Source organism: Apteryx rowi, unplaced genomic scaffold, assembly GCF_003343035.1.
Source record: "Apteryx rowi isolate R43461 unplaced genomic scaffold, aptRow1 scaffold_122, whole genome shotgun sequence".
In the NCBI taxonomy this organism is placed as follows: Eukaryota; Metazoa; Chordata; class Aves; order Apterygiformes; family Apterygidae; genus Apteryx; species Apteryx rowi.
The window spans coordinates 1767421-1790739 of NW_020447442.1; the positions used below are offsets into that span (position 1 = coordinate 1767421).

At 50.7% G+C, this 23319-nt stretch overlaps 1 protein-coding gene across 2 annotated transcripts in view; it reads right to left on the reverse strand.

Moving 5' to 3' along the window:
• Nucleotides 1-27: 27 nt before the first annotated feature.
• Nucleotides 28-23319, reverse strand: part of TP53I11 (tumor protein p53 inducible protein 11) — a 30081-nt gene continuing 6789 nt past the window's right edge. Inside the window, exons 2-8 of one of the 2 annotated variants that reach the window (XM_026091768.1) lie at nucleotides 9420-9729; nucleotides 8336-8492; nucleotides 2959-3017; nucleotides 2678-2726; nucleotides 2428-2524; nucleotides 1411-1512; nucleotides 28-184 (exon numbers count right to left, since the gene is read on the reverse strand). In XM_026091768.1, coding sequence (XP_025947553.1) covers nucleotides 51-184; nucleotides 1411-1512; nucleotides 2428-2524; nucleotides 2678-2726; nucleotides 2959-3017; nucleotides 8336-8464 — 570 coding nt within the window. In that variant the 5' untranslated portion in view covers nucleotides 8465-8492; nucleotides 9420-9729 and the 3' untranslated portion in view covers nucleotides 28-50. Of the gene's footprint in view, nucleotides 185-1410; nucleotides 1513-2427; nucleotides 2525-2677; nucleotides 2727-2958; nucleotides 3018-8335; nucleotides 8500-9419; nucleotides 9730-23319 lie in introns of both variants that reach the window. The other variant, XM_026091757.1, reaches the window with a different exon arrangement.

Genomic DNA, 23319 nt, shown 5'->3' on the forward strand with positions numbered 1-23319 from the left:
CCCCCCCCCAACCACCACCACCACCCTTCCCATGACAGAAAGCCCAGGAATTAGACTTTCTTGGGACGGCGTCCAACTTGGTAGTAATAATAAATGCTGATGAGGATGAAGAGGGCTCGGCTGACCAGGAGGAGCACGGCACCTGTGGCTATCCGGCTACTCTCAACCAGGGAGACAGTGGTAACTGGAGGAGAAGGAGGGAGATAAGGCAGAGGTTGGTGATGAAAAATAAATGAAATCCAAATAGTACATAGCTGTTTTCTACTGCCCTCTACCGTAGCTTATTAGAGAGACCTGCTGAGCCTTGTGAATTCAAGAGCTTTCACTGCAGGCCCACCAGTCCCACACTCAGCAAAACTGCAAGAGGGGCTTTTAAAAAGTTTGATTTCACAACCTTAAAATTAGCCACAGCTAAATGGTCCACAAAGCTCTCATTTATAGAAACACTTCTTTAAAAGCAACTTTATGTTCAGGCAGCCCCCCCCCCGAAACAATAACTCAAACAGATGCAAGTTTCCATCTTGCCCAGGTGTTAATTTGGAAATCTGCAGTTCATAAATTTGCTTTGGGGTTTAACCACTTCAGTGCTGATATATTTTTCAAATGTAGAAGCATCTTTAAAATGTGCTTATTCTGCACAGGCTGCCCATTTTTCTGAACATCTCACTTTTTTGTTACTAACACATATCCCATACCTAAACCAGCTCCCTTCTAACACAGTTAATGCACTGCCAATAGACACATACATGCACACACACACCCCCCCCCCACGGTTAAAGAGGAGGCTAATAGAAAAACAAGTCCCCTAGAAAGACCCTAAATTATCACTCTCTGTTTCGGTAAGACTAACAGTGCCATCAGTCACAGATAGGCAGCCAGCTACACGAGGTGGCCTGAGCTGGCTCTAAGGCCCAGGATATTTTGGGCAGGAAAATGGATGTATTGGCAGAAGCGTGTTTTAATTCACACCCATGCGGGAGGCAAGCTCTGGGCCTGGCACTCTGCCTGGACTGCCGAGCGGAGGAGTCCTGCCAGGCACTGGCTGGACCAGAGCAGTGGGACCCCAGGTGTGCTGCTGGTGTCCCACCTGGCCACAGGTGGTTTCTGCCCTGCTGAAAAAGCAGGAGGCAGCCAAGCCCACTGTGCTGCCCCAGGGCCTCATTCCCCAAATCCTCGGACCAGTGTAAGCCTCGAGTTTCCTCCACCAAATCCTATGGAGTTGCACCAAAGTTGCAGCAGTAGAAGAGACACCAGCCACTTCCCAGCACTTGCACTAATTTTGCCTCAGTCCTAGTGCTCACATCAGTTGTCCTGCCTGCCTCCACATCCCCCTGCTTCCCCAGCGAGCGCGATGGGGTACAGGACTCAGCCAAATCCTTTGCTCCCTGCTCTGCGGCTACCGCTACTCACCCAGGAACTGCACGGCGAAGTAGCAGGCCTCCGTGAGCAGGGTCCAGCGGATAACGACCTTCTCGGCTGTGTACAGGGCGTTCCACATGATGAGGGAGATACCTGCAGGGGACAGCGCAGAGCTGGGCTGCCTCCGCGGCGGGCCAGGAGGCATCCTGCGCAGCGGCAGCCCGCAGGCCTGCGCCCGAGCGCGCCTCGCCAGCCCCCCGCAGGAGGATGCCGAGACAAGCAGTGCCGCGAGCGCCCCGCGCTCTCGCCCAGCCGCCGCATTTCCAGCCATCCCCACGAGATGCTGCTGCAGGCTGCGGGAAGCAGCCAGCCGCCAGCCCACCCGCGCCAGGGCAGCGCACCCAGCGCAGGCGCTGCTGCCCACCCTTCGGTGCCAGGCATCACCATCTCCAGCGCCCCACGCCCAGAGGGATGAGGACGGCAGCCTGGAAAGTGCAGCTGCCCGCAGCCCAGGAGCCCTAGCCGCACGGGTGTCAGGGCAAAACGAGCCCCGGGTGTTGAATTCCCCAGCTCCTCTTCCTTTCCAGGCTGTCCCTCTAGGCTCCCCCCAAACCCCTCACCTGCCCGCTCCTTGGGCCCCGCTTTTCCTGCGGCAGGGCAGGAGGGACCCTGCACACCGGGCATCGCGGCGCAAGACGCCATCGCCGGCCCCGTTCTCCCGTTTCCTAGAGAACAGTTCTCCGGGTCAGGCTCCGCGCCCAGGCACAGAGTCAGGGGCCCGCGCCCCAGTGCCAGCCTCATCTCCCATCTCTGCTCCTGTGGGGCTACTCCGAGGTACTCCCCCAGGGATTTAGAGATTTGCTCTCCTTGCCCTACACACAGGGAGGCTGAGCCCCTGCTAGGGAAAAGTAGCAGTCACTGAGCTTTTACCAAGCCCCACAAACACGCGATGTCGTTAACAGCAGCAGCTTTTCTGCTCTCCGATAGCAGTTGTCCTGCGGGCGACCAAATTCGCCCTCCTCCTGCCCGCGCGGGTCCCTGCCCGCTGCCCCGCAGGGCGGCACTCACTGAGCAGGGCTCCCCCGTAGAGCCGGACGGGCGTCTTGCTGCTCACCGGCTCCTCATCAAAGACGGCGTCGTAGAGCTGGTCCGGGAAAGCGAGGGCCTGGGAAGGGAGGGAGGGAGAGACTCGGCAGCCCATGCCGGCCACAGCCGTGGAAACGAGCTGTCTCGGGCGGCCAAAAGCAACGCCCGAGAGGCGCAGAGACTGCACGTGACCAGAGCCATCGGCCATGCCCAGCACCAACCCCTCGCTTACCATGATGGCGACCCCCGAAAACATGACGGCGGAAACCAGCTGCCAGACCCTGCACGGGAGGAAAGGGAGAGGACCCAGGATAAGCYTGGGGTGATCCCATCTCCCCCTCTGCTACACCAAACACTCCCAGCGGTCTGCACAGTTACTAGCCTTCATCCACCCTCGTCGCACTGCTGACGTAGCGACCGGTCCCCAGCACGAGAAAGCGGCTTCCCCAGCCCCCACGGTGCCCTAAGATTTGCCAACAGGCTGGCCTCCCACGAGGCTGCACGAGGTCTTACCTGAGTCCCAGTGGTTCCCGGACAGCAAACTTTATTTCATTTCCCAGGACTTGACTAATCTGAAATTCAAATAAAAGAAAGACACAAGTTGACTGAACAGGCTGTTTCCCAGCCTTAAGCCTGCATCCACCAGCCCCCGAGGACACGCTCTAACTCCACGTGGGACCTCAGCTCTAAGACAGGTGAGAGGAGGATGAGGACAAGGAATTTCTCCATGATCCCATGGTCCTAAAACTTGCCAAAGACTGTTCTCATTTTCTTCAGGAGCTGCAGCCTCTGCAGCTCCCTTAATGGGATCTGCTATGCACAGCATAGTGCTTGGGCAGGCTCAGCATTAATTCTGTCCCCTCTTACTTATCTAAGTCAGGCACGGCCTCCTCCCCCTCCAGGTACCCCATGACACAGCTTGAGTCACTGACCCCACCACCAAGGCTGGCAGTCATGGAGGGAGAGCTGGTTGGGATCTTCCCACGAACCAGGGATGCACGGTTGTATACAGGAGGAGATCAGTTTTTGATGAGCTTTAATGAACTACAGGAACGGCTCAAAGGCCCACTCTCCGTGCAGTGCTCACACGTGCCCAGCACCTGGCTCTCCTTAGAGCAGGCTCGGTGCTTCCTCGCCTCCTGCAGAGCAGCTGAAGGCTGCAACTCTACTCACAGCTTGGCCAAATTAAACCCTCTCATCATGCTGAAACATTTCCCCCCTTATTTTCTTCTTTAATAAAGTGGATATTTTTTTTTTCCCTCAGCTCCAGAAACAATTTCCCTTCTCCTCCCTGAAGATTTCCAGCAGCAACTGGGTCTCCAAGGATTGTCATCAGCTCTAATTTACCACATCGCTACAGAGTACGGACTCCAGCAGATTTCGCCAAATGCCATAGCGTCAGTCCTACTCTTGCAAGTTCACGGTGGCCAAGAGCAGCGTCAAGCCGTAACTACGTGGAAGGGAAGGCTACACAGACAAGTGGCTGCACGACAGGACAAACTCTACAGGCTGAGCCAAGCAGCGCCTGGAGGGGACAAGTGGAAGGCTGTGATCCAGTTAATCACACCAAAATCCCCTCCCCTGCCCCATATCAAAGCTGTCCCTTCAGCAGGGACAGAGCATTCCCTGCTGTATCCCCCTTATTCCAAACACATGTGTAGGACTCGAAGTGCAGAGGAGGTGCCCCAGGGGCACATGGGCAAACGCGGGCAGGAGACGGGGTTCAAGACAGAGGCCAGGCTGGTCCCAGGCTGCCCAGCACCCTCAGGCCAGGAAGCCCATGGGCTCAGCTCCAGGGACACTCGGACCCTTGCACCTCTGCCTGTCATGGAGGCCTCAGCTTTCCCCTTGCCTCCGACCCTCCCGCACTGGCAGAGTCACTTGTGGGAAAACTGCTGATAGTGGTCTCCAACTAGGCACATCTTGCCTTAGCTGCAACGGGGCTGGGGGCCTGCATCATCAAGGCAGAGCAGAGCAGACACAGGGCGGAGGAGAGGAGGAAAGGGCTGAAGGTGCCTGCTCCAAGGCAAGCAGACAGGGCAAGGCTCAAAAGCCTCCCCTCTTGGGGCAGAAAGGAGCAGCAGTTCAGCAGGGGCTCACTTGAGAGCATTAAGCAGAGATGCAACACTAAAAACCTTCTGCCAAGCAAGCAGCAGCAGGAAGCCCTTGCTAAGCCTCTGAGGATGGCAAAGTTTAGGTAACAGTCTTCAACAGAAACCCAGCAGCCAGCCAGCCAGCCAGGAGAGAAGTGTATTCTGTTCCTGCTCGTTTCCAGCAACAGAAAAAGGTATTGGGGGACCTCATGATTGCAGAGAGCTCCTCGCAGCATTAGCTCCCCCAGACAGGCAGGAGCCAGGCAATGCTTTGCCAGAAAATCCTCTAGAGAGCATTTGACTTGGCGCTCCTGAGGGATGTGCCCTTGTTCTCCAGCTCTAGTATTCTGCTGAAATAGATCGTGCACTTTTGCTTGCAATCCAGAGCAGCACCACAGTGTACTCTTAAATCATTGCTCTAATTTTCTGGGCACCAGTATTGAAGTATGATAAGCAGAATAATTGGTTGTGTTTTGTTCCTAAGGCATCAACTCCAAGCTATCTAATGGGTGTCTTGACAGTAAAATTTCAGCAATGGATTAAAGCAACTTCAAGGCAGAGTTCACTCCATTACTACGAAAGCAGTTTCGGGCAGCTTCTGCACACCTGCCAGAGGAGCACGGCACTGCTCCGCTAAGGGGCTGCATTACTCTTGTCATGCCAGCCTTCCCCCTTTGCTTAGGGAAAGCTGACAATGCTGGGAGCTCTGCTTTTGCCAAAGAGGCTGCAGAAGTTGGATGATGAAAAGCTAAGTTTCGTCCAGGGAACAGGTGTCTCCTTTCCTTCGTTACAGTCAAATGGGCTTTCGGCTCTCAAAGTAACTCCATGACCTTTCAGGCCATGAGCATGGGACACAAGCACTACTAGCCTGTCCCCCTGCACAAGTTTGCAGCACTTTTGGCCCACACACTATTAGAGGCCTCCCTGGGAGGGACATACCCTGGCATCCAGGGACTGCCACTGCTCCTTACTTCCAAGGAAGCTTTTCCAGCACAAGTTCCCAGCTGAGGAGAGGCTGCTGTGGTTTCTTTCAAGCACTGCCGAACACCTGCTTCCTCCCCTCCTGGCAAATGCCCCAGGAAGAGTTTCCCCCAGTTCATGCTGCAAAACCAGCACCTGAACCCAGCCTGGATGGGCTGAGGAGAGAGGGAAGGGGCACTTCTCACCTAAGCCCCTTTGATGGCCATCACATAAAAGATTTCAGGTTGAACTAAAATCTGACCATGAGCAAGAGAGGGAACAACACGATGCTGCATTTTCTCCATCACCACGCTTGGCTTAGCCCAAGGGCCCTTTCCAAATTCCAAGAGACAAGCGCTCGGTGGGGGACAGCTGCATTCCCCCAGGTGCTGGGGCCGTTTCTGAGCAGCCCCAGGCCTGGGCAGTGCTGCCTTTGGGGTGTTCCCATGTTTGTTTCAGCGTCTGCCTCAGCTCCCACACAGTGCTGGGATGGGAGGGGGGGGGGTATGGCACAGGGACAGGAGGAATATGGTGCCGGGCTGCCTCTCCTCCCTGCCAGCCCCAGCTAGGCCTGAGCGCCGCTGCATGCTCCTTCGAGACACAGCTGATCTCTGTATCTTCTCCAGCGTCTTACGCTGCCTGGCATTTGCAAACCCTGTCAAAAGCCTCAGTGTTACTCCCCTTGCACAGACACTGCTAAGAGCAAAGAGACATTTCTGGATCTCCGTAAGAAGTGTTTTGTGCATGTGTGCACAAAAGAGGCTATTGGGTGACAGACAAAAAGAATAGTGCTTTTGTTCCCCTGTATGGGAGGAAGATACAGTCTGAGTGAGGGATGAGTTCGTGTAGGAAAGAGCACGTCTGCCTGAATTCTCAGAAGGAATATAAGCCACCCACATAGTTATGTATATTCCCAAATTTAAAAAGCAACATCTCTAATAAGGTGAGAACACCAGCTTGCAGCTCCAGGCCTGGCCACCCCCACAGGCCTGGCAATGCCACCCACTGCTGTCACTCTCCTCTATCACACACCAGATGTGACTGCATCTGAGTTTCAAAAAGAAAACAAAAAAACATACAGAAAACCCAACCAAGATGCCCTGAAGAACTAGAAGCATCACGATGGAAACGAAGAGACTCAAGTATCAGAGTCGCACTGCGTACCTGCTTTGGCTACATCTACACAGACAGCTGAACTCAGAAATGCATGTTAGTATAGCTCATTTCCACACACAGAAGTCCTTTCTTCACCCAAGCTGCCTGCACGGGGCATTTATTCCCTGCCCCTCTCTTGCTCTGGCACAGTCACAGGAAGTTGTGCGATCTGAAGAGACACCCTGTCCTCATCTCCACCCTGCCACAGCGCAGCGAAGGAGGAAAGCACTAGCAGAGAAGAGTTTCACAGCAACCAAAGCCATGTTCTGCAAGCTCACTGTCCAGGAGGGCTTTAAAAAAGCCAACAAAGGAAAACCACTTTGCATATGCAATTTCTTCTTTCTCTGCTTTTGAAAGACCATTAGGAAGACCTGTCAGCAATTTGCTGTAGAGAAAAGCCAAAGGGAAACAGTGAGCAGATGATCACCTGGCACATAGCTGGCATTCAGCCACGCATTAGGATGGCTGTGAAGCTGCTTGAACCCAGAGCTGAAGCTCAACAGCCCAGGGGCAACCCCATGCAGATGGGCCTCCTGCTCAGTCTTGGGGTTGCCACTCTTGCCAGCATGATCTCCAGCAACAACACATCAGGGAGTCCTTGGTGATGGGTACACCTCGCAGCTAGGAGGATGCTGGATTTCACAGACCCCAGGCTCATTTCTAGGCAGTCTTTTGCCTCCCCACATCCCTAACTCCAGTGACTAGTCCCTTGTGCACACTCACTGCAGCACCTCCTCTGCCTCCATGCACTTCTGCTCTTTCCTGCCCCTCCCTGGTAACTGTCTTCAGTTTATCATATTATGGATAGCTTCACTACCAGGCACTTGGAGAGGACACACAAGTTGTTGCTTAGTTCATCTGCCCAGGACATGGCCTTGGTCCCACCATTCAAGCCAATCTCCTCCTGCTGCTACAGTCTGGATTCAGATGGAAACCCATGTCACAGAGCACAGAGAGAGGCAGGATTTTGGAGTATGACGCTGGGGAGATGCTACCTCAGCTGCTCTGCCGGGTGGGAGCAGACCCTCCCCTGGGCTCAGGGAACAGGAGAGGACTGCAGGCTTTGGCCTCTCCTCCACACCTCACCCTTCTTTTGGGTCTCGGGAAGGGGGAATTGCTAATTGCCATTGTTTGTCCAATATGTGATATTTCACAGGTTTAGTGACTGTTTTGCTGCAGCACTAACCTTTGCATTTAGCTTAAGTCACACCAGAGGATTCCCAGAGGTCAGAAGCAGGGAGACTTCCTGCTACTGCAATGGATTCCTGTAATCTCACYTTCATCTCTATGCTGCTCTCTCCCATGCACGGAGCAGTGGCTCACCAAGCCTCCCTGAGGGTTTCCCATTTGCTCCCCTGCATCCTTTTCTCCCATTTCTCCATCTTCTTATTCCTTTTCCAATTATCCTGGAGTTGTTTGTGCCTTTTAATTTGAATGCCACATGCACACACCTCTGCTTTACCTCCCCAGCCAGGTGTTGGGTGGGTTTTCCTCTCCTTGTGCCAGGAGAACGAGGGACCCCACGGGCACATTCCCCACCAAACGGGTGGCCAACCAAGTCTGCAAACACTCTGGCAGTGCCCTTCTCCCTGATGTGCCGTTGCACAAGGCACAGCCTCATCTCTGCCCTGCCAGCGCCCCAGGGCCAGCCAAGCTCCCACCTGCATTAGTGGGTTTCTTACCTTTGACCTATGAACCTCCCCATCATCATCTTCTCCACCAACCCCCAAGATCTTCCGTGTCTTGAGCCGGCTCACCAGGTCTGTCTGGCTGTGCTTCTTCATCAGCGGTGGGGGCTGTTTGGTTGCCATGGCGACGCACAGGCACTTGCCTGTTTGGCTAGAAACTGAGAATTAGAGAGTTGAGAAAAATCAGGAGTACTGACCCAGAGCATTCCCCTCGAGGGGCCTGAGGCAGCGAGCGGGTCCACGGGCAGATGCGGCAGTGCTGAGCCCCGCAATGGCCAAGCAGGATCTGCAGCGGGGGGGCACATACACAGCTTTCGCCTGCTTCAGTCCACCCCATGGTGCATGTGGTCGGACAGGTTTCACTCCCTCCCAGAGCTTCACAAAACCAGCATGCAGCCAAGCAGGGCTTGGAGCACACAGGGGCAAAGGGGTGGCCCCTTCCTCCATCCAGGGTGGCTCTCTGGAAAAGGGGGTGCAAGGCACACTGTGCCCACAGCCCCCCGGCTGCATTGGTGAGCAGGGAGCCACCAAGCAGCCATCAGAGGGATGTGCCTGGGATGCAGACACYCGTCCCTTCAGGGCCAAGAGGAGGCACCAAGTCACAGGGACCACAGTCACCCCCAAGGCACTGCCCGGGATAGAGCTCCAGCTCATGAGCTGGTAGCGGCTTCGTCCCCAGAGAGCCTGGCTCCCTGCTATATCCAAAGCCTGAGGAAATTCTGTCCAAAGAAAATAAATCAAAACACAGAATTTCTCTCATATAGCAGCCAAAGAAGTGACTGAAAATCCATCAAAGATCTGCAACTTAAAACACACTTTTCACAGCTACTCCAGTTAAACCTCCGATCTGTGTGCTTTTATCTTCCTAATTATAGCAGCAGAGAGAGCTTTGCTATCTGCTTGGCTCCTGTCTTGTTGCAAGGGACGGGAAGAGGGGAGCCTGGCCAACGCAAGGCCCCGGCTGGGTCAGCTACACGGTCCTCATGCAGGAGCATGCCCTGCTCGCATTGCTCCAGCCAGGCTGCAGACAGACACTACGAGGAGGTCTTGCGCACCACCACCTCCTCTGCCATCTCACCTTGAGGACTGATAGCCTTCCACTCTTGGATGCGTGGGGGTTTTTTTGTGAAAAAAAGTAGGCAGGAAATGGTTTTGCTGTCACATGAAACTTCACAAGGTTTAAAAAACAAAAACTTCCTGTTACGCCAGCAGACAGCTCTTCATCTTTCCAAGCACTTCCCTTGCTGGCTGAGCGTTGGGGGGGGGCCTTGTGTTCGGTTCAGCACCAGGCTACAACRCAGCACTTGTAGGCCACTGCAAGCAACTCATTTCAACAAGTTGAAAGACCTTCTCAAGTCCAGAGGGAAGAAACTTGTTGTCACCACAATCTGTCAAAGAAAAATCAGAGCAGCATCCTTTTAGCATGGCAACCAGGAGCCCTGTAAGAGATACCCGCTCCTCATCGGCTCCCTGTCTTTCCTTTGTTTCACTTCTGTCTCTGTGGCCAAAGGGAGGGCATCAACGGTGCTGGTGAGGGCAGGGAGCTTCAGGGAAGGTATTTGACTTTGCTCAGTCAAAGCTGGTTTTGCAAGCAGCGCCTGCCTAGTGATGCAGGCAGAGAACTGCTCATCAGGGCAAAAACGCTGGTGACTTGAAACTGGTAACACCAAGAGACAAAAGGAATGGACAAACGACTTAACAGTCACATTTAGCCTTAATGACAATAGCCCAGAAAGATACAGTCTCTGGATTTCCATCTGTCCCACCACCTGTCCCTATGCAATTGCTTCCCTTCTTTTATGAGGTAGGACAACTTTCAGGCTTCATTTTTCACAAAGATGCATGAAGTGCCTGTTAAGAAAAAAAAGTAGCAACACTACACGCTACCCGTTTCAATCGGCATATTTTGACATGCACACATACTCATTAAACACAAGGACAGCCACGAGCTTCACTGGAACATGATATAGATGTTTTTGATCTATAAGCCACAGTCCGGACACTCCCAGCATAAGGCAAAGTCCAAGGCTCTTCAGGAGCATGGTATCCCTTGACTATTTTCCAGACTAGGAGTCATTAAATGATGCTTTGCATCTTGTCTTCTCCTAGTTGTACACCACAGCCTTCAGTTGCCATTTTGAGCCTAGGAGTCATTAAATGATGCTCTGCATCTTGTCTTTCTCCTAGTTGTACACCACAGTCTTCAGTTGCCATTTTGAGCCAAATATCATGCAGATCCCAGACATTCATTTGCCCCCCCTTCTTCTCCTCCCCCCTCCACTTTTTTTTTTTTTTTTTTTAATTTCCCACCCTAAGATCCTGCAGCCCTCATGTTCTGCAGGAACATGCCAGCCCTAGAACTACAAGTAACCAGAGGCAAGTTCCTCCTTGGGAATATGCTGCTTCCTGGGAAACAGAAGACAACAGCAAACAGAAAGAGGAAATAATAGCTAGGATAAGAACAATATTGAAATAACTTTCGGAAGCTAAGGCAGAAAAGATAACTTTCATGTTAGCATGGTGTAAAGGAAAAGGTGTCACGAGTCCCATGAAATCGCTCTGCAGAATCCTCCAATCAAAACAGCTTGGAAACCCTTGGTTCAGAAAGTCTTTCCTCCCAATTTGTCTTCATTTCATTTTGGCTCAGTTGAACACAAAAGCATTTTTCCATTTGCCATTTCATCATCCAAGAATCCCATAAAAGAATCTTCCAAAGGCACTAAACAGCTCATCTAGTCTGAGCAAGCACAGAGCTCAAGCACAGGCAATCGCTCGTCCCAACCAAGTTTTCCCATGGCTGTCCCAGGAGAACAGAATTTATGCTTGTGTCAAAAGAGTTTATGGGTCTTCAGGGAGTACTGAAATGAGAGGTGTTGGTTATTTTGGCATCATGCATGGAAGTGTACTCCTGCTGCCCTGCTAGGGATTTCCTTCTCCCTGGAAAATCGTTCTCTATCAGATGGTTGTCCATGCAAGAGCAGATACTCGCTTTCTGAAAACATCCAAAGAGCACCAACATAGTTCTTTCTGTAATACAAGCCTATGAGGTTTTGTTGAGACAATGCAAAGACGGAATCCTGTCCTCAAAGGTTTAATAAAATGCTCTGAGGAGACTGCAGGCATAATGCTTCTCAGCAAGCAGTTCAGCTGCTTAGGGCTTTGCAGGTTCTTCTTTTGGATTGTACAGTTTTTGTTTTGTCTTTTTATACTGAGGAACTAAGCCCAGCCTCTGTCAGGCACCTGAAAGTCACCACAGCGCACAGCCAGCTGCAGCAGCCAGGGGCTAGAAACACTTCAGAAGTGAGACAGAGAATGACAACTGAAGAGGGAAACTGCAAGCTGCATACTCATTCCTACACCAGGATGCACAGCAAGAAGCTCTAAAGGTAGCTGCTCGTAAAAAAGTTTGGAAGAATCAATTTGTTTGGATTTTGTTGACCCAGATTGTCACAATAACTGGTGTGCGCTCAAATCTAATAAATCTGCACAGAAAACACACAATGCTGCATTTAAAAAAAAAAAACAAAACTCTTTTTTAATTCTTCTACTGCAATTTCTGCAGTCCTTTCTGTTCCTGGGAGGCCCCAGGTTCACAAGCTTGGATATTTGGTGGTTTTCCACCAGAACTCCTCTGTTGCCAAACCCAGAGAAAGGCCTGCGATATTTGTAGCCCAGCTTTTCTGATCAAAAGTAACCAGTTCAACTGAGAAAGACCATGTCACTTTTGGACACTTTCCTTACTCACCCTGAGCCACAAGACCACTCTAAGGCCACCCCACATTGACCAAAGGAAGCCAGGACACCATCAGGACAGGGTCACTGCTAACGACGAGCAAGCAAGGAGGGCTGCCTCCACCAACACCCCCCTCAGCGCCACGGAGAGCCCAGTCTCCCCCCTTGCTGCCCCACAGTCTTCTACTACAGAGACCATCTCCCTGACCAAAGGGCAAGGTGCAAGTTTACTGTGCACCAACTCATTTCCGGTCAGTGACATTGATTCCTAAATGACAGCTACTAAGTGAGTGTTAAGTGCTCGATCTTCATTGTGCCTGCTCCCGGGACACAGGCAAGAGCGGCCAAGAGTGAAGGACTGACACCGGGTGCACCAGATACAAGCTGTCGGACAGTCAGGAGGGCCCTCACCCCACTGTAAATACCCTCGTACCTATTTAGCTGCAGGGCTGGAGCCACTTTCCCCTCCACTGCAAGCTCTGGTGGGGAGCAAAGAGAAGGGAGATTTGCTAGAAGAGGCAAAAATCTGGCAGTAGGAGGGCAACAGGGCCTGAGCAGCAGCATCCTACTGGCCCCACAGTCACCAAAGTCCCCCACAGGGACCAGAGCCCTCAGGCTTGCTGGTCTTCAGAGGACCTGGGATGCCAAGTTTGCTGTCCACACAACACCAGCCTGACACCTCCAGGCACCTCCCAGCTCCTTCCCAGGAAGGCCTGCTGTCCACACCTCCTGCTCCGTCCTCTTCATGGTCAGAGACTCTGGGGGAGCAGGGAGGGGAGACATCTCAAGACCTAGAGAATCTCTTTTAAGGGCAAGAAGTAAAGAAAGGGGGTTGGGGTTAAAGGAGGACTCGATGATTCACAGACTAAGACAGAGAAAAATGGCTCTATGATTACGAAGGCAGTTTTTCTACTCTGACCACAGGTCAAAAAGATCAAAAGTTTGCTTTATCAGCTGTCTCACCAGTTGCCTTCAAGACACGAGTTAGAAATTTATCCGCATCATCATTAGTGCTGCTCCCCCATTAAGAATTTCCACTCATTTGTGGTAAACCATTGGCTAAAAGCCAGGACCATGTAGGCCAGATAAAATGCCAATAAAATAATCAGTGACGGCCATTCTGATATTTAAAACCACACTCTCACTGTGCTAAGCCCAGCTATGGCATGGCCCAGCATCAAATCCAGTGTCTCATTATCTCCATTTTCCAGAGAAAGAGCTGGTCTAATGAATACTGAATATTAATAATGAGCTAATAAATGCATTAGCATTAATTCAATGACATTCAGATAGAAGATGCGAAGAATTTGAAAACTTCATACTTACATTAATGTATCCTGACACACTGAGAAATTAGAGGATGTTTTCTATTAGCCTGCGCATTTTCGAAAGAAAACTTCCACTTCCTCCTTCTCTAGTGATTCTTCTCTCCTTAATCCTTTTTCTGAGCATCCCAATGGCTGCACAGATCAATCACCACATACAGGTGATTCCTATCCCCCCACTGCTCTCAGTGATGGGCAGCACCTAAATGCAACTAAAAGAGCCTTTTTCTCTGAAATCCGTTTTCTTCTTTTCAGTATCTCTTTCCTTGCTCAGCTCTGTTCAGCATATTGTATTCAGTTTTGATAGCTACTGCTTACTGGTGCAAAGAAACCTCACTGGTGCCACGCTAAAGATAGCTCAATCTCTCCCCACCTCCACAGCTCTTCCTCCGGCATCACTGCCTCCCTCCCAGCCTAATGGCAAAGAGCGTCGCGAAAGAAGAGGCCCTCCAGAGCACAGGGGAGCAAAGCGTGAACCTCGCCGGTGCCTATCGGCCAGCCGCCAAAGCCCTGCACATGCCAGGGAGGCCCAACGATGCACGCAGCATTGGCTGGCGCCACAGGAGTGGGACCAGACACTGTTCCCGCAGGCACCCCGAAGTCGATGGTTTGCACCTTCGGCGAGCTACCGCAAAGCAGTGGGCAGGCAGTATCCTGTCCTCTTGCAGGGCTGACTCCAGCGCTGGCTTGATCCCCAGCACCACAGGAGTGCCCCAGGACAGGGCTGCTGCCCAGCTGTACCCTGCTTTTGTGGCCGCCCAAGCACTGCCAGCCAGGACACAGACTTTCGCCTGACAAAGCAGCGCTCAAATTAAAGAGGTGGTACTGCATTAAGTCTCGCTGCAAGGGTTTTGCACTTCCAGTCTGAAAGCAGAGTAAGAGAGAATGAACTGGAGTTGGGCCAGGATAATGAGACACAGGTTAACAAACAGAAGCTGGCCACAATTTGTTCAGCTCTGCCACATCCAGGCTGGAGAGAGGACTCCTGCGAGCAGGCTCTGGTTTTAGGTCTTCCAAGTCAATATGCTGAAGACAACTCAGGGTCTTCAACCCAGTTTGATCTGTTGATGCCAAAGAATTAACCGGGAAGATACGAACTCCCACAGTGTGTTTATGTTCTCTAACAGTGTAACAGAGGACTTGCCACTCCTAAGTATCTTCTGTGGACCACAGGTAGACAAGCACACTGGCAAACATGAAGATACAGCACTGTCCCTTTATAATACTGAACATTGTCTTGGCACTTTATAAACACTGGGTGTTCCTCGCAGTACTCTGGAGGGGCAAACACTGCAGTATGAGTTTTGCAGGTGGGGAAACAAGAGCTACAGAAAGAAAACCATGCTTTCTATGCCAGAAATTAAGCAGGAGGAGCACTACGTGGTCTCCTCATCAGCAATTCCCTTGGAAAGACCTGCAAGCTGACCAGGACATAGATCCTGCCCCACTTTCTCTCGCCATTAAAAGATGGCCCTTCAGCCACTCCCCTTTGCCTGCTCCTTGGGGGCAGTTCAAGACAGCCATGCCACAAAGTGCACCTTCGCATCCCTGATGCCACAGCAGCAGATATGGTGGCCAGGGAGCTAGACAAGAGATGGCAGGCGTTACATCCTCATTATTGTAATTTTGAACATACGTCTCCAAATGGGAGGTCATGTGGCCATTCGTGCATGCAAGAGACCTCTCCCAAGGACACAAGCCAGCTCCTTCCCAGTGCTGAGCCACAACGTATCCCACATGAGCCACCACCACTCCGGTATAAAGCAAGCTCCTGGGGGCAGGAGTCCCCCCAAGAGACAGCCCCGGGACGGGCCAAGGGAGGGGTTTTCAGCACCGTGGTGGCATGAGGGTGCGAAGGGGCACTGGTTGCACCCCACATGGCAGCTGCACTGCGGCTGGCCCTCACAGCCGGGCTGATGCCCACAGCTTTTCTCTCACAAGGCCCCAGCAGCAGTAACACACTTGCACAGCTCCCTTGCTGTCTCTCCCAGGCTCTGACTGTCCCTTCTCTAATGCTTGCAAGCGAGGGGAGTGCCAGGTTCATAGCACATTGCACTATACTCCAAGAGCAGCATGTCCACAGAGATAAAAGAAAGTCTGGGCTCAAGCATGCAGGCAGGGCAAAGGCAGAAGTCGGAGCAGTTACACAAGAACAAGACTAATCAGAAAGGGACAGATAACTTCCTATGTATTATTTTCTGCCAGACAGACACCTGTCATCTTCTTTTCCAAGAGGCTCATTACTGGAATATCTCAGTGCCTCATAATCTTTCCACACAACAGCCCCGTGCCTTAGGGACAGACAACATCCCCGCTCTGGAAACCCCAAGAGATTAAGGACAGAATCCACAGAGGTGCTAAGTTCCTCAGCTCTTACAAACACCAGGCTGTTACCTAAAGGGAGTGGGGTCTGCAAGGCTCCTTTTTTCCCCACAGGCTCAGTCTGCTCACTTTTATGTGTAGAAAATCTCTTGGTTAACAACTTCAGACACTTAAGCACTCTGAAATGCCTGATGGTTAAAGCAAATCCTATCTGCATAACCCAATAGTGTACACACAGGAGAGCTGCAAAGCATCTCTGTGGAACTTATCCAAATAGCTTACTAAAATTTTGCCCAGGATGCCTGTGGCACAGTAGGCCAGGATTCCCCAAGTCCCAGGTAACTACCAAGGGCTACCAATACATCTTAAAACAGAATCATTTGCATTTATTGCTGGGAAGAACAGGCTCCAACCCATGCCCTGGTGAGGGGCATTAATTCCCCACCCTAGAGAAGAGGAATGCTCTTCCAAAGCAGTCAGGATGCCTCAAAGACCTAGAGGGAATGTAACCTGATCTAGCTGAAAACGATCGGATGTTCAGGCAGTAAAAACAATTAGTATGCAGCCACCACAGCAGCATACAGCATAACGTGACTGCCACTCAAGTTCAGTCTGGCACAGTCTATGTGCCTAACAGGGATACTTCAGACTTCTCATCAGTAACAAGTCAGGAACATGGGACTCCTTTCCCACATAGATAACTGCCCTTTAAGTCTCTTGGCAACACTGGCAGGGAACATCTCTGGCCGGAGGTTCATTCCCCAACTGGGCCGCAGTCCTGCTGCTACCCAAACCAGCGCAGGAACACTGTGTCCCGCCTGGGGCATCTTAGCAAAAAGCTACAGACCTACATGCTAGATCTCCAACACTTCCACTCTGTGGACCACTATGCATCATGAAAACACAAAGCAAAAAAGACCTTCATTGAAAGGTCTGTTTACGGAGTGCCTCTAGATCACCTCCTACAGACAAGCCAAAGGAAACCTCAAAACCCAAACCATCTACTGTACAGGCTACAAACCAGTAAGAGTTGCCTTAGACGTGGCCAAAGCTCACCCTGCCAGTTAGATACACCCCACAGTCAGCACAGTCGGACACCCTCAAATACTGTCTGGAAGCAGTGCAGAGCCCCCAGGTGCAAGACAGCGGCGCGCTGTGCCTGCAGTGGCTCCAAGGACCATGGACATAGCCGGTACAGCCGCCGCCACCACCACGACACAGAGCAGGGACCAACAAGGCCTCTGCAGCCTGCCAAGTGAGTAAGAGTAGATCTGTGTTACTTACTCTCTGTACCACTGCAGATAGCTCCGGAAAATAAGACATCCAAAGCCTGCTTGGTTCTTCCCATGCCTCCTCTGCTCTCCCCTGCCTATCCACACTGCCCATGGTAGCAATGCATCCAGCACCTGTATAATCTGGGCACATTCAGCTCCTGCACCATCCCAATCCTCCTGCTACACCCTCCTCTCCTCCTGGAGCCTTTGCTCTGACAACTCCCCTACGCGCTGCTCACGCTGCTGCTCCTGCCTTCAGGCTCCACAGCAAGAGGTGCAAGGCCATTTGCACATGCCGTTGCTTTGCAGTTTTCTGCAGTTCTCCCCTAAAGCAGGAGAGCAGCAGTGAAAATGAATGTAACATTATTATTAGGAAACCGACATACTCTCCACACATCTCCCTCTAAAGAGCAGCAAGGGAAATTGTGCATAGAGACAGTGCTACAACAAGGCTGCCTGAATCCATACCTGTGTTGTGCCCTGTCTGCATATGGAAGACTAGGGTAGAAGGAGAAAAGTGGGATCACTGATGGGGCCAAAGCTCAGACATGCACCTTGATGACACGAAGCCCTTACACACACCCTTCTGCAAACAGAGGGGACAGAGCAGCAGGGAGAGCAGGAAAAGGCTGATGCAATAAAAATAGCTCTGTGGTGGGGAATTGCAAGATAAAAACAACCTCTCAACACCTAGCTCATTCACAACAGCATCAGTGCAGGTGACAAGACTGTAAGTGACACTTTCTGAATCCTGATGGGGCAGGAAAGCATTTTTCTACCCAAAACAGCCCACGTAGTCATTATGAGGGCTTACCAGAAAATAATTGCCACGGCTGCAAGTTTCTCCTCTGTTTTCTGACCAGAGGGAGCCTGGTCTCTATACAGCTTACATTCATAAGCTTTTTTTTCCCCCCTTACCCTGCAAGAAGCACCATGCTCTGAGGACACACTGTAGTGGCTGGGAGGTGTCCCAGCTCAAAGATTTTATAACCCCTAAGTTTCCAATTTCTTTCTGCAGACTGAACAGGAAAACTTCTTCCCATGTTGCAGGAAGTGTTACGTAACAATCAAAAACTACTAAGTGTTCAATTTGCCCAGAACTAGATAAAAAAGCTCCATCACTCCACTAGTTTCTCAAACTAGAGCTATAATTAAAACACAGCAACCACATTTCTACCAGCCTGCTAACCACCACCTGCAGCAACATGCCAAACCTCCACAGCAAGCAAGAGCAGCCACACTTCAGCTCAGACAAGATACGCTTGCTGGCACCTTGCAGCAGCTGTGCAGGGCAGCCGGCGACACGCTTAACGTGCTCAGTCAGGCACCCTGCCTGGGTGGCTACCGCGACTGTCACACGCAACACACCATGCGTGTGCTTGCTCGGACACCTGGCCTCACTCTAGTCCCACTGCATACATATGCTATATCTCAGCAGGCTCACAACACAGAACATGAGCTGACTTCACATGCAGACACACACATGCACACATGTACACACACACTGTACATGCTTGGCCACACTAACTCGCTTTTTCAAGAAGTTGCCTGCCTGTCCCTTGCTGCTGAGGAGTGTTTTGGCTGCACAGATAAAGGATGCAAGATGCAATCTGCTGCTTCAATGGCTCCAATCCCCCAGTATTATTTCCGTAAGAAAGTCAGTTCCCTTCCATTCTTCTCCCTGATGGCAAGGCACTCGGCCCTGAGCCGGCTGCTGCCATCCATCAGCGCAGCACTACTGTAGCTCTTCCCGATGACTCAAGCAGCCGCATTTCCAGTCTCAAAGCAGAACCAGCATCCAGCTCATGGCCTTAATAATTGATTGGACCTCCACGCCAGACGACACAGGGATAACAGCCTCGCCTGCTCATCCGCCTCAGCCTGGCGGCTCGCAGGCAGCCTGTGAGCACCAGCCCCCCAGGCAGAGGACAGGGAGAAAAGACGGTGGGAACGAGCTTCCTTCGTACGGCAGGGTGCTCCGACTTACTCCTCTAGATAATCCTATGACTCAGGTATCATTAGCAGAACACCCTACGCACTGAAGTTCCCCAGGGCACGCGGGAGCTGGGAGGGTGGAAAGAGGAGGAAATCCAATGGGAAAGTATTGAGAATGTGCTCTGTTTTCCTTTAAGGACATTAAAGGAGAAGGATTCTTTAATTTCCCAGCTGCCTCAGACAGGTGTTGGTGGAAAACAGTCCCAGAAGCGGCGTGGGCCATCTGTCCTGAAGACGATTTCTGCAGGGAAACATGGGGGGCGGGGAGGGGGAAGCGCAGAAAAACAAGCCGCCTGCACTACTGCAAGAGAACAGCTTTAAAAGCCCAGGAGCGTCCTTCAAACAAACACGATAATAAAGGGCAGTTTTGCAGAAAATCTGATGCAAGTCTGCTTCATCTCCTCTGTCTCACGCCTGAGAATTGCATAGGCGCAAAGAAGCTCTAGGGAAAATAATCCTGGGAATGCAAGGAAAGCCCAGGCACACACTACCTTACCCATGACAGTGCCGTAACTATTACTGAATTGCAGAATACTGGATCATGACAGTAACACGGGTCTTCGGGGCACTTCTTCCACTGATAACGTCAAACCTACTTGGGTTTCCTTTCCACAACACCCCCAAACACTTGACTATTTCCTTTCATAAGTTCTCCAAGAAGCTTGCACTCTTTATTCCCCAAAACCCTCCACATCTGTCTCTCTTCAGAGCTCAGAAGGAAACTGTAAGAAATTATTATGGAAGATCCAGTGCCCTTAGCCACACGACTACACTGTCCTTCTGTATACCTTCACAGAGATTGTATTTTCAAAACCATTCTTGATGTATCCTCATCTGAAAGCATATGAACTACATCAACAACAGTATTCCTACATCTGCAGTCCAGTAACTTACCTAGTACAACACAACTGCTGCAATTTATTAACTACCTAAATGGCCACAAACATATGAAATGGAAAATGAAATGAATAAGGCTTTGCCATTCCTGCATCCTAGAAACAGATTCTTTACCTTTATCATGCTTGGATTTGCAGTCCCCGTCCTACGAATAGCCGTTTTAGAATTCCCCTAAGCCATTAGATTTTTTTCTTCCATTTTTTTCTTTTTGTAAATAAAGCATTCCTATTCTCTTATTATATGGCCAGATATGCAGTCTAGGCACACACATGGCAGGGGAAGGGGGGAAGGGCAGAGGAATAAATTTGCATTAAACAGGAAAATTGCCTTTTGGTCAAATCAGGACATTTTCTGAGCCCCAGACCCTCAGAGGCCCTCATAGGACTCAAGTTGCTGGATGTGCCAGTGGTAAAGTTTGGTTCTACATCACCTAAGTCAGACTCAACAAGAAAGGGTCCCTGTGACCATTAGCAATAGCTGAATTGTCACTCATCCTTGCGATGGAGGGCATTTCTCATATTACACTGTCAAACCCCACATCCTGTAAAAGCATACAAGATACAGCTTGTCACAACTGATCTGTGCGCAACCAACATCCCCATCTAAGACATTACTGGGCCAAATCCATAATGTACCCAGGGCCTCCAAATTGTTCTGACAGCCTTGCCACAGTAACCCTGCTTTAGCATCTGGACACCCTAACAGGAGCCCAGAAAATACTGCTAGGCCTATGAAGCACCATGCAGAGAACCTCAGTCCCCATTTAGTTATGTGGCGCTTTGCAGAGACACCGTAAGGGCCTTAGCCTGTCCACAAGCTAAGGTTTTCCTATCCTCTCCACTACTGGCACAAGACTGTTGATTTTGTTGATTTTTTTTTTTTTAACTACAAAGGTGACATTACTAACTCAATTTTTTCACTGCTCATAAGCAACAGATCCATTATAAACTCCTTTAGCACCACTCTTTCTCCTGGCTTCCCATTTGTCAAGAGCTGAGCCACAAGTTTGGAGCCTGGATCCAAACTTTAGGAGAGTTTGGATTGTGCCTGGAAAGAGAAGGGAGGTAGAGTTACTTTGGGTCCTGCTGCATGATAACGACCTTTTAAGAACATTTAGTAAGGACAATTCAGGCTGCCAGATCAGACAAGTATTTTGACATTTGCCTATATTTTAGTCTCATGGGAGAGGCAAGGACCATAGGGAGCAGCCTGTCACGGACTCCCTGTTTTGAGAGGTTAGAGGGCTTTGATTCCTGCTTCTAGGTTTACCATCTACTATGTGAGAGACATACAGATACCAGCTTTCGCCTCAGCCCTGCTTATGGCCATACGTAGCACTTCTTGGCATGTCATCTGCAGCTTGGAAACACATTCTTGCTTCCTCCCCAAACAATTTGCCAATATTAAGCATTGGTCCTTTGTGCTCAATTACAACTCCAAGTTTAATCTCTCCCTTGAGGCTCCTTAGACTCAAAATAAGCACAGACTTGCAGAAAGGCTCAGGGAGCTGCTTAGTGAAAATGCAATGGGAAAGGCCTCCCAACAAAACACATGCTTCAACTAGTTTGTAGCTGTCCTCAGGTGGCAGAAGTCTTCTCTGACACCTTAGTGGTTTCTATAGCAACAGGTTAATGCTAAAAATGTCAGAAGCAAAGTTTCCCAGGTCGGGCAAACAGAAGACAAGAGGGCAGACTGAGAAAAGGGAAACTTCCACATAGCTGATGACATGGGAAAAGAACAAGCACAGGCTTCATGAATTTGCAAGTCAGTGGAACAAAGTGACTTAGCAGAAACCGCCAGCACCCCACGAATGGGGCAGTGGCTGGTGCTCAGCACAAGGGAGGGACTGCTGTGGAGCACAGGCCAGCAGCATCCCGCAGAGCAGCAAAGAGCAACGAGCAGTTCTTCCTTCTGCAGTTAAGCACCTGGGAATGAAACCAGCTGTTTCCAGGAGCAGGACTGTTTAGCTTACAGAATAGGAAGCGCAGAGGCCAAAACCTGGATTCCACCTTTGGCACTGCTGCTGTCCTTCCCCACAAGCAGAGCCAGGCCATTTAACCTCTCACACTCCAGTTTCCCAGTTTTTACATTAAGAATATGTCTACTGCCCAAGTTCATATCGTTCCTGCTCAGTGCCTGTAATATTTCAAAGCTGATTCCCCCTGCGCTGTACCCAATGGGACTGCTGTGCTCTCTAGCTGACTGCCCACTTACAAGACATCTGTGCTGCTGAGGAAGGCTATGAACTCCCCCGCGGTACTCAGTTCATTGCACGCTACTTGTCAGTGCCAGGAATGCCTTTCCTGGCCTGAGTAACAACCAGCTTAGCAGGACATCAATTTTTTCTTTCTGTCTTCATTCACTGCTGGCAGGAAAAAGCATTATAGAAACCTTGGGGTGAACCTCATATCAATACAGCCTTTGCACATGCCAGCAACTCTTGGAAGATCCCCATGGTCAGGTTAACACCCACACATAAAAACCAAAATAGCCACAGCTCAGTCCAGTACCACAAGAGGGAAGAAGGTGTAGGAGAACCCACTGGCACTACCAAGAAGTGATCTCTTCTGCCTCTGTGGTTCTTAGGACAAACAGCCCTGAAGAACCACAGTCTTTTCTCGCAAATGCTACATCCCCCTGGCAGCTCATACAAACCTGACTTTGCTGTTATTTGCTGCTTAGTCAGGGGAAAAAACCCTGTGCATGCACATATGTATGTGTATGTGCACGTTTGTTTATGCATGAGCTGTCAACCCTTGAATTACACACAGATCAGCAAGGAGCTCTGAATTCTCCCAGTGTGAAGTGTGTGACATTTAATCTCAGCCTTCCTTTTGGATTTCATAATGTGCACTATCAGCAACAGGTATTCAGTACACAAGTACCCTTTAGAAAGCTTTGATCAGAAAAAAGGACATAATACAGAGAACCTGCAGACTGAAAAAGACAATGCCTCTGATACTGGAGTGCTTCTCCAGCGTGCACAAAGGCCAGCGTACTGCAAGGATCACACAAAGAGATAGTTTGTCCCTAAAGCAAATAGAAGCATTTCAGAGGTGGAGAGCATGGGGCTTGAACACCTCAAATATAACATGAGCCTATGGTTCTCTTCACTTCACTGTTTTTGGCTATCTGGGGAGGGGGCAGGGTGAGCTATCCCCCAGGGGTGCCTATTTTAGGATAGGATGCATCACCTTCTATAATGGCTTACCTCTTTCCATACACTGCAGGGGGAGCCCAGAAGATGAGTTAGACTAGGTTTTTGATTGCCTTTACATGGACGGGCAAGATTAATTCCCTCCGGATGACCCAATGCATGATCCTTGCATTCACCTTTTCACTACCCAATCCTTGCAAGCACTGTATCACTTCTGCCCAGCTCACATTATGGAATCACACTGAGATTACAACCCCTCCCCACAAAGCCAACCCC